The sequence below is a fragment of the Miniopterus natalensis genome, chromosome 17 (assembly GCF_054644295.1).
Source record: "Miniopterus natalensis isolate mMinNat1 chromosome 17, mMinNat1.hap1, whole genome shotgun sequence".
Taxonomy (NCBI): Eukaryota; Metazoa; Chordata; class Mammalia; order Chiroptera; family Miniopteridae; genus Miniopterus; species Miniopterus natalensis.
In genome coordinates this window covers 34645461-34660256 of record NC_142097.1, presented here as the reverse complement: position 1 = coordinate 34660256, position 14796 = coordinate 34645461, and the positions used below count along the sequence as shown (strand labels likewise).

At 33.9% G+C, this 14796-nt stretch overlaps 2 protein-coding genes across 4 annotated transcripts in view; one reads left to right on the top strand and one right to left on the bottom strand.

Moving 5' to 3' along the window:
• RPS6KB1 (ribosomal protein S6 kinase B1) overlaps nt 1-4972 on the top strand; it is a 35441-nt gene extending 30469 nt beyond the window's left edge. For 2 of the 3 annotated variants that reach the window (XM_016203714.2, XM_087826262.1), the window contains exon 15: nt 1126-4972. In XM_016203714.2, coding sequence (XP_016059200.1) covers nt 1126-1363 — 238 coding nt within the window. In that variant the 3' untranslated portion in view covers nt 1364-4972. Of the gene's footprint in view, nt 1-1107 lie in introns of all 3 variants that reach the window. The other variant, XM_016203722.2, reaches the window with a different exon arrangement.
• Nucleotides 4973-6824: 1852 nt separating this feature from the next.
• The window catches only part of RNFT1 (ring finger protein, transmembrane 1), a 9894-nt gene continuing 1922 nt past the window's right edge, over nt 6825-14796 (bottom strand). Inside the window, exons 3-9 of the mRNA XM_016203733.2 lie at nt 14700-14776; nt 13540-13640; nt 12054-12207; nt 11345-11503; nt 10579-10644; nt 8175-8276; nt 6825-7514 (exon numbers count right to left, since the gene is read on the bottom strand). Of these exons, the coding sequence (XP_016059219.1) occupies nt 7380-7514; nt 8175-8276; nt 10579-10644; nt 11345-11503; nt 12054-12207; nt 13540-13640; nt 14700-14776 (794 nt within the window). The 3' untranslated portion in view covers nt 6825-7379. The remainder of the gene's footprint in view (nt 7515-8174; nt 8277-10578; nt 10645-11344; nt 11504-12053; nt 12208-13539; nt 13641-14699; nt 14777-14796) is intronic.

Sequence of the window (14796 nt, the reverse complement as noted above, 5' to 3'; positions counted from 1 at the left end):
CCATATTCTCTTTAGTTGACCTAAGTACAACATCTATACCTTCATATATTGTAAGTGACTAGTCTGTACTAATCTCCAATAATAAGCTATATAGTTTACTTTCCCTCCTAAAAGTAAGCTGCTATAGTGGCAGATGTCCTCTTCACGCATTCATCCAACATCTGTTGTGTACCAAGGTCTGTGCTGCATGCTGATGCACACGATTAACACAGGAATTGTCCTTGTCCTGATGAAGCTTACAATTTAGTGAGAGGGAGTCATAATAAAGAAACACAAGAAATATGTAATTGTGAGTAGTACCAAGCGCCGTATAAAAAAAAAACCAGTGTGGTGATAGAGAGCGAAGAATAACAAGGGGGTTCGTATTCATGGGGGTCAGAGAGACCTCCCTGATGAAGTAACATCTACAAATGAAGAGAAGAGCCAGCCATACAAAAAATAAAAGTACAAGGGTGTTAGAAGAACAACCTGCGCAAAAGCCTTAAGGCAGGAAAACATTTGGCCTTTTTTTTTTTTTTGGAAATGAAAGGGAGGTCAGTGTTCCTGAAGTGTGAGTGAGGAATGGCAAAGTTTTGGAGAAGTATTTTATTTTAAATGCAGTGGGAAGCTGTTTTAAGTCAGGGAGTAAAGTGTTTTTTGGGTTTTTAAAATTTTATTTCATTAAAAAAAATTTTTTTTAGGTATATCTTTATTGATTTCAGAGAGAGGAAGGGAGAGGGAGAGGAAGAGATAGAAACATCAATGTTGAGAGAGTCCTCATTGATCGGCTGCCTCCTCCTCGCAACCCCAGGCATGTGCCCTGACCGGGAATCAAACCGTGATCTCCTGGATCCTAGGTTGATGCTCAACTGCTGAGCCATGCCCAGCCGGGCTGTTTTTGTTTTTTTAAACACTAAGTATCATTGAGGGTTTTACTAGGGCAAATATAAAGAGACCAGTTGAGAAACTGGCAGTTAGTCTAGGAGAGAGATGATTCAACTTTTGCCTTTGTGCTAATCCACACAAAAATAAAATTAAATGAAAATAAATGTCTTATTATCCCACTCCCTTTAAATGTAAGGGAAATATTTTTTTGTTGAGATAATCCTTGAGACAAATGAATGATAGCTCTTCCTTGTCTTAAAGCCCGGTCAAATTTTCTCCTGGGGATTTCTGGGGAAGAGGTGCTTCAGCCAGCACAGCAAATCCTCAGACGCCTGTGGAATACCCAATGGAAACAAGTGGAATAGAGCATATGGACGTGACGATGAGTGGGGAAGCTTCAGCACCGCTTCCAATACGACAGCCGAACTCTGGGCCATACAAAAAACAAGCTTTTCCCATGATCTCCAAACGACCAGAGCACCTGCGTATGAATCTATGACAGAGCAATGCTTTTAATGAATTTAAGGCAAAAAAAGGTGGGGAGAGGATGATTATCCTTCAGGGTGAAACCAGAAGACTGAAAATGACAGTCTCGAAGAGTCAGCGGCATTACATAGAACGCTTTGGACAGAGGAAAAATAAACCTGGATTTTTAAAAATCAATCAATGGTGCAAAAAAAAATAAAAAAAATACTTAAGCGAAATAGTATTGCAGAACTCCTAGGCACATCAATTAATTGATTCCTAGCGACATCTTCTCAACGTTATCAAGGATTTTCATGTTGATGGCTCAAAACTGACAGTATTAAGGATAGGATGTTGCTTTTGAATCACTGTGTCGAGGAAGGGTTTTCCTTTCATTAGGCAAAGTATGAAATTGCCTGTAATACTTGCAACCAAGGACAAATTAGCATGCAAGCTTGGTTAAACTCTTCAGCAACATGGAATCAAAGACAAACTTACCAATTGATGTTTTACGTGCAAACAACCTGAATCTTTTTTTTATATAAATATATATTTTTCAAATAGATTTTTGATTCAGCTCATCATGGAAAACATCCCAAACTTTAAAATTTGAAATTATTGGTTGGTGTGAAGAAAGCCAGACAACTTCTGTTTCTTCTCTTGGTGAGATAATAAAAATGCAAATGAATCATTGTTAACCACAGCTGTGGCTCGTTTGAGGGACTGGGGTGGACCTGGGATATATTTTCAGTAACCCAGCTGCAATACCTGTCTGTAATACTAGAAAAAATATCTATTTAATCATTTCTATTTGCAGTACTGCTATGTGCTAAGCTTAACTGGAAGCCTTGGAGTGGGCATAAGTTGTATGTCCTACATTTCATCGTTGTCCTGGGCCTGCATTGCACTGGAAACATCACCACCTGTTCTTATACCAGTATTTGGTTCAAGATGCCAAATGTTTTCAGCCTCTGGCTGAAGGACAAAAGAGAGGATAAAATGCATACTGAGGGCTGCAAAATGAGGGAATAGGGAGATCCAGGGGAAGAGGGTGTTGCCATAGTCCACTCTCTATGTCTAATCTCTTTACAGCAAATTGGTAAGGTTTTAAGTTTTACTTTTTACTGTTTTTGCTGTCTACCTTCCTTACATTTTTTTCCTCAACACTTTAAAAAGGAAAAAAGGTTCTTTTCTCCTATACTGGGGCTACATTTTTTGATTGTAAAAATATTTGATGGCCTTTTGATGAATGTCTTCCACAGTGAATAAGAAAACTTAGTGGCTTAATTTAGGAATCATGTTAACAAGACACTATGTTTTTGAAATTGTAACAAAATCTACATAAGTGATTTACCAGTACAAAGAATAAAAATAAAGGTAACTTTACCTTTCTTAAATACTTCCTGCCTTAAAGAGAGCATTTCCATGGCTTTAGCTGGTGAAAGGGTTTAATATCTGCAGAGCTTTATAAAAATATGTTTCAGTGCATACTGGTATAATAGATGATCATGCAGTTGCAGTTGAGTCTTACCACCTCTTTTTGTCTTTTATAATGTCTTTAGTCTGAGTGTGCAAAGTCAATTTGTAATATTTTGCAACCCTATGATTCTTTTTTTAAATAGATGCTGCTTGCTATGTTCTCCAAACCTTTTTGAGCCATAGGATCCAAGCCATAAAATTCTTTATGCATGTTGAATTCAGTCAGAAAAGAGCAAAGCTTTGCTTATTTAAATGGCAATTCAAGTGAGATGAGATGAAATCCTATGACATTAAGCAAAAACAGATTCATGAAAAATGATTGGAAATATGTATTTTCAATTGTGGCAATAAATGAAAGAACTGATAACAGTTCATCTTTGAACAGAAAGCGTTTTTAAAAAAATCACTTCTTCTCACCCCTCTTTTCCCATATTGCAGCAGCCTACTGAGAACTTTATAACTGTAGCTAATAAATTAGAAGCTACAATAATGATAAGGGCAGAAATTGTATTTAAAGTGCAGATCTTTGTTCTCTGTCAGTTTATGGTGTCAAAAAACAGACTCTAAAAAGCTGTGGTGATATGTATAGACTCTGTTTCAGACAGTAAATAGCTTGTGATACTCGGATACTTGTTTTCAAATATATTTACTAACTGTAGTGTTGACTGCCTGACCAAATTCCAGCAGAATTTTTACACCAAAATATTCCTCCTCAGTCCTACTTGCTACTAACATTTGCACTGTGATTGGCTGGCTATAAACACCCCATAGTTAAACCATTTTCATAATCAGTACTGCCAGCAATAGTGGCAAACACTGCAACTTTTCTGCATAAAAAGCATTAATTGCACATCTCCCATGCATACAAATACAGTTTTCCAAGTTAACATTAAGGGAAATTAATTTCCAATGCTGTGGCAGGTTTATTGAGAAATTGTGTTTCATAAATGGATATCCCTGCTATGACTGTGAAAACATGTCAAGTGCCACTTTAGTGTCACAGACAGAAAGCACACACCTATGCAATATGGCTTTCCCTATATTTATTTGTAAAAATCCAAGCATAGTTTAAAATATATGTCAATATTACTAGTCTTGAGTTTCTAAGAGGGTTCTTTATGATTCTTCCAGGTAAGTGTATAAAAGAGATTAAGTGCTTTTCTTTCATCACTTGATTATTTTCTTTAAAATCAGCTATTACAGGATATTTTTTAATTTTATATACATGCTGTTTTTTAATTAAAATATAGTCACTGAGAACTAAAGTTTACTAATTTTGATTTTATAAGGTTTGTAGCATTACAGAATAAACTGGGATTTATAAACCAGCTGTGATTAACAATGTGTAAAGTACTATTGAACTTGAACCAGATTTTTTAGAAAATTACATTCTTTTCCCCTTTATGGTCTTAACTATTTTGAATCCTTCAAGAAGGATTTTTCCATGCTATTTTTTTGAGATAGAAGATAATGAAGGTTGGGTGGGGGGATAATGCATGTATGATGCTCCATAAATTCAACATTCTTTAAGTAATAAGTGGTTATAAACAAGATGTATCTTCAGTAGTGTTAATATACTGAGCCTTGGATTTTATATTTAATGTAGGACCTAACTATTTTGGTAACTGAGTCATATGGTTCCTAGCTTACAAGGGCTAGATCTAAGATTATTCCCATGAGAAATGTTGAATTTATGAAGAATGGATTTTGAGGCTTTGAAAATGGTTAATTTCTCAAATAATAACATCAATGTCTAAATATTTACCTTTTTTCATAGGAGTAGACACTAGGCAAGCTAGACAAACTAATCATAAAGGTATTTGTCACACCATGACCTATATAGTCTGTTGCTGATTGATACAAAACTTTTCTTGTGTGATTCTTAATTTACCACTACAGCACAAGTATTATCTCAGTGGATTATCTGAGTTAACACCTGAAAGATGGGTTCATCTGTGTTTGCTCTTTAAACTATTTTTTTCCCTATCCCAAGTTGGCTTTGCATCTATCAGAGTAAATAAATTCTTCAGCTGCCTTATTAGGAGTGCTATGAGGGTAACACCTTTTCTGCTTTTTATCTTGTATTTAGTTTACTGTATTAGGTATTTGATTTCAGATTGAATGAATGTAAATAGAAATTAAATGCAAATTTGAATGAACATAATATAGAGGTGATTTTTTTTATTATCCTAAGATAGGAAGAAATAACTATCAGGTACACAAATGGTTTCAACAATTCTTTCATTAACATGCCAGATATGTTCAGGTTCTCATATTTAGTAAACTACAGTTGACCCTTGAACAACATGGGTTTGAATTGCACGTGTCCACTTACATGCAGAATTTTTTTCAATAAATTTGGCCCTCCGTATCCATGATATGAAGGTCTCTAACTGTAGAGTCAAAAGTTGTATGTGGATTTCAGCTGGGGGAAGCGGGGGTGTTGGTGCCTAATCCTTGCATTGTTCAAGGATCAACTACTATAAGTGTGAGGAATGACTGTTATAAAACTCTTTGTTGAGAAATTGAAGCTACTTAAATATATGACACGTTTTAGTACTAATTTTATATATTAGATGTTACACATCTGTGATTTCCAAGTTGAATTGGTTGCTTATTTTTTAAAAAGTTCATGTGAAAAGTTATGTGAAAGCTAGCTTCACATAAAAACACTGGGAAGACTTCTGTATGCTAACAGTCAATAGTTTGTTCAGCCACACTTGTCAACTACATTTGATTATTTGATGTGTATACACAAAATAATGTGCACAAATCTGTTTTTAACTATCTTAATATATCTAGCGTAAGATGGATAGTTTTGTATACGTCACTTTTTATTTATGAGGCAATTCTATCACACTTGCCAAGATAATTTCTCTGTAGTTGTTCTCAAACTGACTTGACTTTTTTATAAAACATAGTAGTGACTCTTAATGCTGAAGAAACAGTCTTTCAGAAGGGGTGATCTGAATTCACAGAATACATGGGTAGTTGAATTCTATATTCCCATTTCTGAGGGGAATAGAAATGTTTCTAGTTCATCAGTATTGTTAGTGGACGGCATAGGTCTATTGCATTTCCCCCCTTTTAAATTCAGATGTGAAATGCTTTCTTGATTGTTAAAAAAAAACCAAAAAAACCCCACTGTCCACCAGGGACCTCTTTTGTTAGTAAATCATAGTAGGAAACAAAGCTATTCATATTGCCATAGGGTAAGGAGGTATGTAATAGGGTTGAAGTAACCCATGTAGTAATGCTATTGTGTTTTTAACAAGAAGTCAGCTTTTCTCTCTTCACACTCAAATTCTCTTCCCAAATTGCCTTTCTCACACATCCCTTGCTATATATATAAATAACTATTAGCTTCACCACAGTCAGGAAGGTGATATAAGGCCAAGTAAGCTTGTTTCAATATTTGCAGTGTTCTCAAAGGAGATAATAGTTAAACATATCATCACAGAATGAATAGAAACAGGTGTACTTATAACCTAGCAATATTTACCTGAGGAAAAAAGGTACAGGCATAGAACTGACTTAACCTGTAGCTGGTTGGGCACTACCCTTATCAATCTATATGCTGGTTTAGCCTTTGTCTTACTAACACTGAAGATTTGTTTTCTACCTCTACCTCCTAACTTCTTCCCACTATCTCTTGTGTTCAAACTGATAGGTGGTAATAGAAATAATGGGCAGGGGCCTTGTACTCTAATCTTAAATATAACCACCACTTCAGACTTCTGTTTTAGGTCTTGGTTCCACCTTAAAGGTTTCAAGGGGAGAGAGTACCTTATTCCTTTTTCCACCACACTACACAGGCATTTAAGAGGCAAACCGACCACATAATCCAAAGCACCTGGTTGCCTCTGAGTGCAAGTTTTAATCTCCCAAGTAATGGTGATTCAAGCATTAGATTCCAAAAACTCTTCTGGAGAAGACGAGTTATAAGGGGAATTCTTTTCTAAGATTTGAGTTGGTCTTGTTTGTTACACTATTCAAATCATCAGTAAAGCCGGCTATTTGTAATCCATGTGAATTATTTTAATAGTTATGTCCACACAGTCCATGGCACCGTACAAAAAGCAAGATCATGAACATTAAAACCAATGGCAGGATTGTATGTATGTATGACGCCCACAAACAATAAATTTAAATCATCTATTCTCATTGATTGCTAACCATACTATAGAGAATACAGTATTAAAATATATCACCCTCAGTAAATCTTAGAAAAATCTGATTGTTACAGGTAAAATATAGCATTTAGAACTTTCACTTAAAAATACAACTTTTATGAAAATTTTAAGAATTTTTAGAATGGGAATTATAAAAGTCAATGCTAAAGAAAAGTCTACTTTCAGATAATCTGTATCTTAAAATGTTAAGAAAAATATTCTTTATTCTGAAAACAATGTCAGGAAAAAATACCTGAGTTCCTCTAAGAACTAGTTCTAGTTATCCAATTGCTTTTTGGTAACATGAACAAGAAAACACACAATTTAACACTGCAATCATCTGTCAAATAGGATGGAATACAACACTTAAGTGTTTTGTGGCCTTAACAGTTTATACACTTAATATATTTGTAGGTGTGATGAAGTGGCTCCATCTTTCCATTTGTTTATATGGTCTAATATCACAGTTCTGCACAGCGGACATGTTTTCTCTCTGTTAAACCATAAGGTAATGCACTCTTCACAATATATATGCTGTAAGGGAATTAAGAACTACATTTTAAACTTGATAACATTTTTATTTTAAATTCATCTCATTGTAGACAATCATACTCTTTAAAGCTGAAAGGGATTTTGGAGAGCACTAATCTCTTCATTTTACAAATGAGAAAACAAAGTATGACATTCCAGAATAAAAGAACGGCGTTACTGGTAAGAGCCACTAGTGTTCTTTTGACTATACTATCCACTTAAATCACTTTTAATCAAATACAGGCTATCCCTAGGTGATAACTTTAAGATCAGGTATAATGACTTAATGGTTTAATAAAGTCTTTGAGAGTAACTGCCATAAAGTATAGGAAAGGGCCTTCCACAATCCAGTAACAAATGCTGGTATTATTCTAAAAGACTAATATCCATTATTAAAAACAGCCTGTTTTTTAATCACATTGGTAAACAGTTTGCCATTTGAATGATTTTTCCCCTTCATACACTTCCCTGCATAAAAATCATGAGAACATAAGGGACAAAATTTACCTAATCTACCAAATCCCTAAGCACAAATGAGAAATTACTAGTATGTGCCTTGAATGCTACTTTCTGCGAAACAGTTTTCCTCCTTATAACTAACATAAATGTGCCTTGCAAGTCACAGAGAAGTGTTGTATTTAGGTTGCTTAAAAATATAATTACCTGACAGATGAGAAGAATTGGCTTTTGAAATTCAGCTTGACATATCGAACAAATATCATCCACATCTGAACACTGTCTCTTGCTGGCAGCCACTCCATAACTCTATAAAGATAAGAAGTTCTGTTCGTCTAGACATTTCTATCCTGTTCTTCCAATATGTAGGTGATGCTGTATTTCCCTGGAACTAGGCACTTGAAAACTCTCCCAAAGGATACAAACATGTCAAAGCTGAACTATATATGCAGAACCACGTCTTGATGGACTGCATCAAGGTGAACTCATTAAATACATAATAGGATCTTGAAAGATTTTTAGACTCACTGGTTCCTGAGTAATTACAGGGCTTCAAATTCAACATGATTCAACTGGCTTAAGAGACTAAGCAATCTGAAATATAACCATTATAAAATCTATATATTAATGTATTAGGTGACCTCATATTGCCAAACTGAGCCCACTTATTATCTATGGCAGTGGTTCAAAAAAGTCAATTCAGAGCTTGGCTGACTGAATGTAACTCATGTAGAGAGACTGCTTTAAAAACAGATTTCTGTGCTCTATACTGGAGACCGACTCAATAGGTCCAGACGTACTGGGATGTGACAACAGGAATCTAATTTTTGTAAATTACACTCTCCAAGTGAGTTGAATGTGAAGAAGATTTGGGGACGACCAAATAGTGTCCCACCACTAAATCTAAAAATAATTTTAATTATTATCCTTAGTTATCACAAAAGTCAGAGCATTTGGTACTAGGAAAGAATGATAAAATTTTATAAAAGAACTGTAATTGCAAAATGTCACTTGAATAGTTATACTGTCAAAACTGCTTGAACAATAATGGAATTCTTTGAATTTCCTTTTTTTCTAATGTCCAAAAAGTTTCTGATCTCTAATACTTTAATTCCTCACCAAATTCAGAATTTAGTTATTAACTAGACAAAATGTTACAAATGAAATCAGCTTTCTGTAGAAATTATGGGGGAAAGGTGGCTAAACAGAAAAATAAGACCACCCAAGTTCAATCTGTCATGGTAATGAGAGCAAAGCATGACTTGACTCAACAATCTGAAGCTATGAGCTAAACTTCTTGTTCTAAATATGGAGGGTTAACAGAATCAAATTAAAACACATGGTAAAATTACTAAGAATTAAGATTTTTCAGGTTACTGATGGTTTACCTTGGTGCCAATTTCCCTTCAGTGTCAGCAGAGTATACTATAGATACTTAGACTGACAAGCTTTTAAATTAGCACTTTTGTCTGGCATTTTGCAGGCTCCTTTCAAGTAAGGTTTATCTTGATGGTGACTCTCATTTCCCTGGTAAAGTTAAGGAACATAATCTATACATGTCCATGTATATGTTCCTAAGAACTCAAGAATAAATGAAAGAGTACTGATGATTGTGATATTCTTTCCATGCTTCACATAGAAAGAGTATCAAGCTATTTCAGCACAGGCCTTACTAGATTAAAGTAAAATGGCTCATACATAATGAATTCAATAATTTCACCAAGCTGAACACTCCATTATATTGCATCTTGTCTGAAGAATGAATTCTGAATAGTATGCAGCAAAACTTATTACTGTATTACTGTATCTTAGGGAAAGGGTGCCTTGAACCAGTTAGTATGATCCACTTTGGAGATACAATCCTTTGTGTGTTTTCAACATACATCATTAGGTTGGTATTCTTTTAGTCAGATCCCGGGTCCTGGCAAAGTAAGTACCTAATACACTGCAAAACTGAGGATCAAACTCTGAAATCTGTTGACCACAAAGGCTACTAAATAGCAAATGAAATTTGTACCCTTTGTCTGAAATTTGTACCATCAGTAGAATCCCATAAAAATCAAGTTTATAGTGGACACTGGAGTGTCAATTCATTGTTAAATTCCATGCCTTGAACTTATTTGTGCATAGACTTGAGTATGGGGGGGGAGGGGATTTATCCGGTAAGAAAATACTAAGGGACATGATTTTTGATTAATGAGCTTTTTTCACATATACAGTAAGTTACACTGGAAGTGCTTTCATAGAACCTGAATAAGGCGTTAATGGAGTGCACAAAGCTACCATTTGTAGATTTAAAAAGAGGGACAAGAGTTCATGATACGATTTTTAAGGGAATGTGTGTAAACCCTTAAGTGATTAGGAGGAGAAGGCACATTCAAATACACAAACACTGCGTCACCTTCCCGGTTCATCAGAGAGTGCGAGTCCAGACACTGACCACAGATAAAACTCCTAAGTCATTCTCACAGCCCTAAGTGCCAAAGTACTAGAAAAGTTTTAAAAAACGTAATTATGAAATCCACATTTGTAAAATAGCTGAATTAAATTTTTTTTTTGTAATGAAGAAAGGTTGAAAGAGTTTTTTCTTAAAGGATTAAAAAGTACTTACTGGTTGTGTAAAAAATACTCGCAAAACCCGTCTGAAATTTCTTAGATGTCCAAAAAAGTCCAAAAGCTGAAAGAGGAAATAAATAAGAGATTATTCATTAATTCAAAGAGCCGTATCTGCTAAACCCAGAGATCAAAGCTAAAGTGCCATAATATCAAACACTGATAACTTAATGTTCATCGCATATCACAACTAATCATTTCCTAAATATATTTAAAGTCCAATTATGAAATATTTTACTCAATTTATATTCAACCAACTCTTAACCAAAAAAAAAAAAAAAATAGTACATCTGAATATCAGGTACAATTTGGTCAAGACAAATATAAAGTTAACTATGTCAAAGACAAGACAATTTTACCTGGTTCACATGTTTTTAACATATTTAGACTTTAAAACTTCATAAAGTGATTAAGCTGAGGGTATTCCACAAGTAACCTGAAGATACTCTACTAGTTTCAGAATTATGTGTATGACAGATGCTACTGTTGGAGATGGGTATGCCTCATCTTACTTGCCCTACCACTTCCCCATGTCTTAGATAACCTATGCTATGTGGAAGTCCACTCCCCTAATAAAATCTGAACTACTGGATTAAGATAAAGATCTATATTTCCATTTCTCCATTTCTAACTAGATATAGAACCTGTTATGTCAAACTAGTGATAAGATAAACTGTACAACAGTTCAAGAGAAAATCAATAGTAAGTAAAATCTTTAATCATTATATGAATCACACAATGACAAGATTAATAACGTTACCTACTTTTAGTATGAGGTAGAGTAAAGCCAGCAATATCCCAAGACTCCTTCTAGTTATATTACCAAACTCCCCATAGCTTATAAGGTAACGAAACCAAACTGGTATGGGAACAAAAGTTCGGTAATACTGACATAATTCTTCCAAAAGCATATACCAGTAACCCTAAAAAGGAAGGAAAAAGAAAAGTTACCCTTGCTACTTCTATACATTGCACAAATACTTAATATTGGACTGAGAACATTATGAGTATATGGATTAATCACACAAGTAACTAGAAAATTAATCTTCATAATGATAATGGTTATGACTGACTCGACCTGGTTCTCACATTATAGTCAGTGGTTTGTCTGCAGAGAACTAAAGAATGACATAGTGAAAATGTTTTATGTATACCACAAGTAAAACTTATGTATGTTTTTGAAGTTTTTATTGAATATGGGAAAAACAGTAACAGCATACAGTTGGTTATCAAATATCAACTGATAATGCCCTGGAGGAGAACAAAAGTACAAATCTAAATATTTTTCCATATATGTGGGAACTGATTTTAAAATGATTCTGAAGCAAATATAATTCTGACTTTTTTTTACTAGATTAATATTTTGGAGCAAATGGTTGGCAGTCTGAGATAATATAATTAAAATTAGGTTGAGACTAAACAGCAGTAATGAGTTTGCTAATATCCTACCAACAAAACCCGTTAGTTTCTTACCTTGGATTTAAAAGGCGTGATGAAAGAAGGCACCAATAAAATTAGGCATTTTAAGCCCATGCAGAGGAATTTCAAGATGAAGTCTGTAATTCCAACAACCCAAAGTACTTCCCAGAAGCTCGAATGGTCCAAAGTAGGATTTAAAAAAATTAAGCTACCAACAGAAAAACATCAAAACTTATCAGAGCAACATACAAAGGTAAGGTATTCATAGGGGTTTTTAATTTGCTACGGAATATTTATTTTGATGTGTACAAAAAATGAATTTGGCAAGTGTTAGAGTTCACTTAAACAGAACAGATTGTTTTGCTTATTTTAAAGAGACATTTAAAATGTATGAATTTCATATCTTTCCTCCATAGTATAAAGAAAAGAATAGTCTTCCTAACTTGTTATGGTTAATACCTTTCTAGCTTGTAATCTAAAAAAATTCTCTAATATTAGGTATCTGCCATTCTCTCAACCAGCTCCAATCAGGATTCCATTCCTGCCTTTCCACTGATTTGCTTTTGTCAAGATCACCAACTACCTCCATCTTGCTAAATTCAAAGGTCATGTCCCTTTTTCCATTTCTCTCCCTGAATTATTTTCTTCCTAGACTTCTAACACTACACTCCCTGGTTTTCATTTGTGACTGGTGGTTCCTTCTTAAGTTTCCTTTGCTGCTGCTCCTCTAATTGTGGGCATGTCCAGTCTTGGGCCCTCTTCTCTGACTATACTTTCTCTAGTTAGTTTTGGTTTTTAAAATATCATGTGCTAATAACACCAAAATTTACAGCCCTAACCTTTACTGTGAGCTCATGACATATATCTATAATCACTTTCTTAACAGTTCTACACGGCCTCTCAAACTTAATATGTTCAAAACAGAACTATTGATTTTCCTCTCAAAACCAGTTACTTTCCCAATCTTCCTGAGCCCAGTAAATGGTACCACACTATTCAGCCAGTTGCTTAGACTAAAATCCTAAGTGTCATCCTTGATTTTTCCCCTCTGCCTACCCACCCAATCCAATCTGAATGATATTAGATCCACCTACAAACTATATCCAAGACTGTCCACACCTCTCCAACTCTACTGAAAACCAGGACTTCTAATTATCTGATTAGAGCCCAAAATTCAGAACACTTCCATCTAACATGGAAACTTAACTACTGTCCTTTAGCAAGTCTTCTCCTTGGTTCTAGAAACAAAGATCATGTTCTCATCACATAATGTATACATATATCAAAACATCATGTTGTACAACTTAAATATATACATTTTATTTGTCAAAAATAGAAATCAAAAAACAAAAAAGACCACCACCACCAATATTAACTAAATGGTACAAATCTGAAAAAGTCACTTAAAGCTTTCACTCTTGGAAGGAGACAGGTAAAACTGAACTCTAATAATAAGTATGTGCAAGTAAAATATATGCAAAATGGTAAGGAATATATTATTACATTAAAAATGTGATTGTGTACTTGGACCTTTAATTACCTGAGATAAAGTGACTGAGAATGAAAGGTGTAATATAAAAGAACAGAAGATCCTGCTAATAATACCAGCAACCAAGCACACTGAATCTTTGAGCACCTTTCCTGAAAAATAAACAATTTTATAATTTATTACTTTGGATTATGCCAGAATTTTAAATATCATAAAACTGTTTTACTTTAATGACTTATTAACTTAGAATGTTTTAACAAACTTATTAAAAATACAGAATATCTATTAAATTATACATCATCACACTATATACCTTTAGTAAACAACTCATATTTAAACAAATTTTTAAAATACAAATTTCTTCACTGTATAAAAACATTACCTGTTTCAAAGAGGACAAGTCATCTACAAGTTGACATAAAGGGCCCACCCAAATGCATACTTGACCTCTGGAGCTCCCTATTTTTACCTCCCCAACAAACGTTAAAAAATGTATTTAAGTTATCAGGGTTTATAAGCATAATTTTAAAATTCTCAGGCATTCAATAAGAATTTAATAAGGCATTTTTTTTTAAAGTTAAGTTTTAATTACTAATTTAATTAAAAGTTTTACTAGTTTTAAACCCTGAATTAAGTTTTCGTGGTTTGATAGGTTCTAGCTACAAATTTCCAGGTCCGAATGCATGATCCTTACATAGATATCTCCCTTTAAAGGTACTTAAAGGTGAAATTTTATAAACTAATCCTAGTTTTCCCAATAATTTATATGAATAGGACTCTTATAATTTATGTTTTGAAAACACTTCTTGGGTTTAATTTTCTTTAAGAGAGACCTAAATAGTTCAATACCCATTTATTCAATGTACATTTTGTTTTACTTTAAATCTGACAGTGTGACAGCTAAAGTTTTTAAATGATCATATTACTACTTGTGGTTTAACTCATAAAACTTGAAGGCACTTGACAAATAAAATAGTACATTCTAAACTTTTTAATCTTGTCCAGTTTTTCTCTATCAAGAACCCAACTTAACAATTCAGCTATAGGACAGGTCATTTTTGCCAGGTCATTTAGATAACAAAACTTAATATAGATGTTATAATATATCTTTAAATTTGTCAAACTATCTTAATTCCTATTTCTCTCAAAAATGAGTATATAACCTATAGAGAGAAACATTTAGTAATTTTTTAGTTGTTTGTTATACTTACTCTTAGAAAAACCTGATTTACAATGCTTTTGTCTGCATACATAAAAGTTGTAAGCAGTCCAATTCCAAGAGAAATTCCTGTTAGATAATAAGTTCCA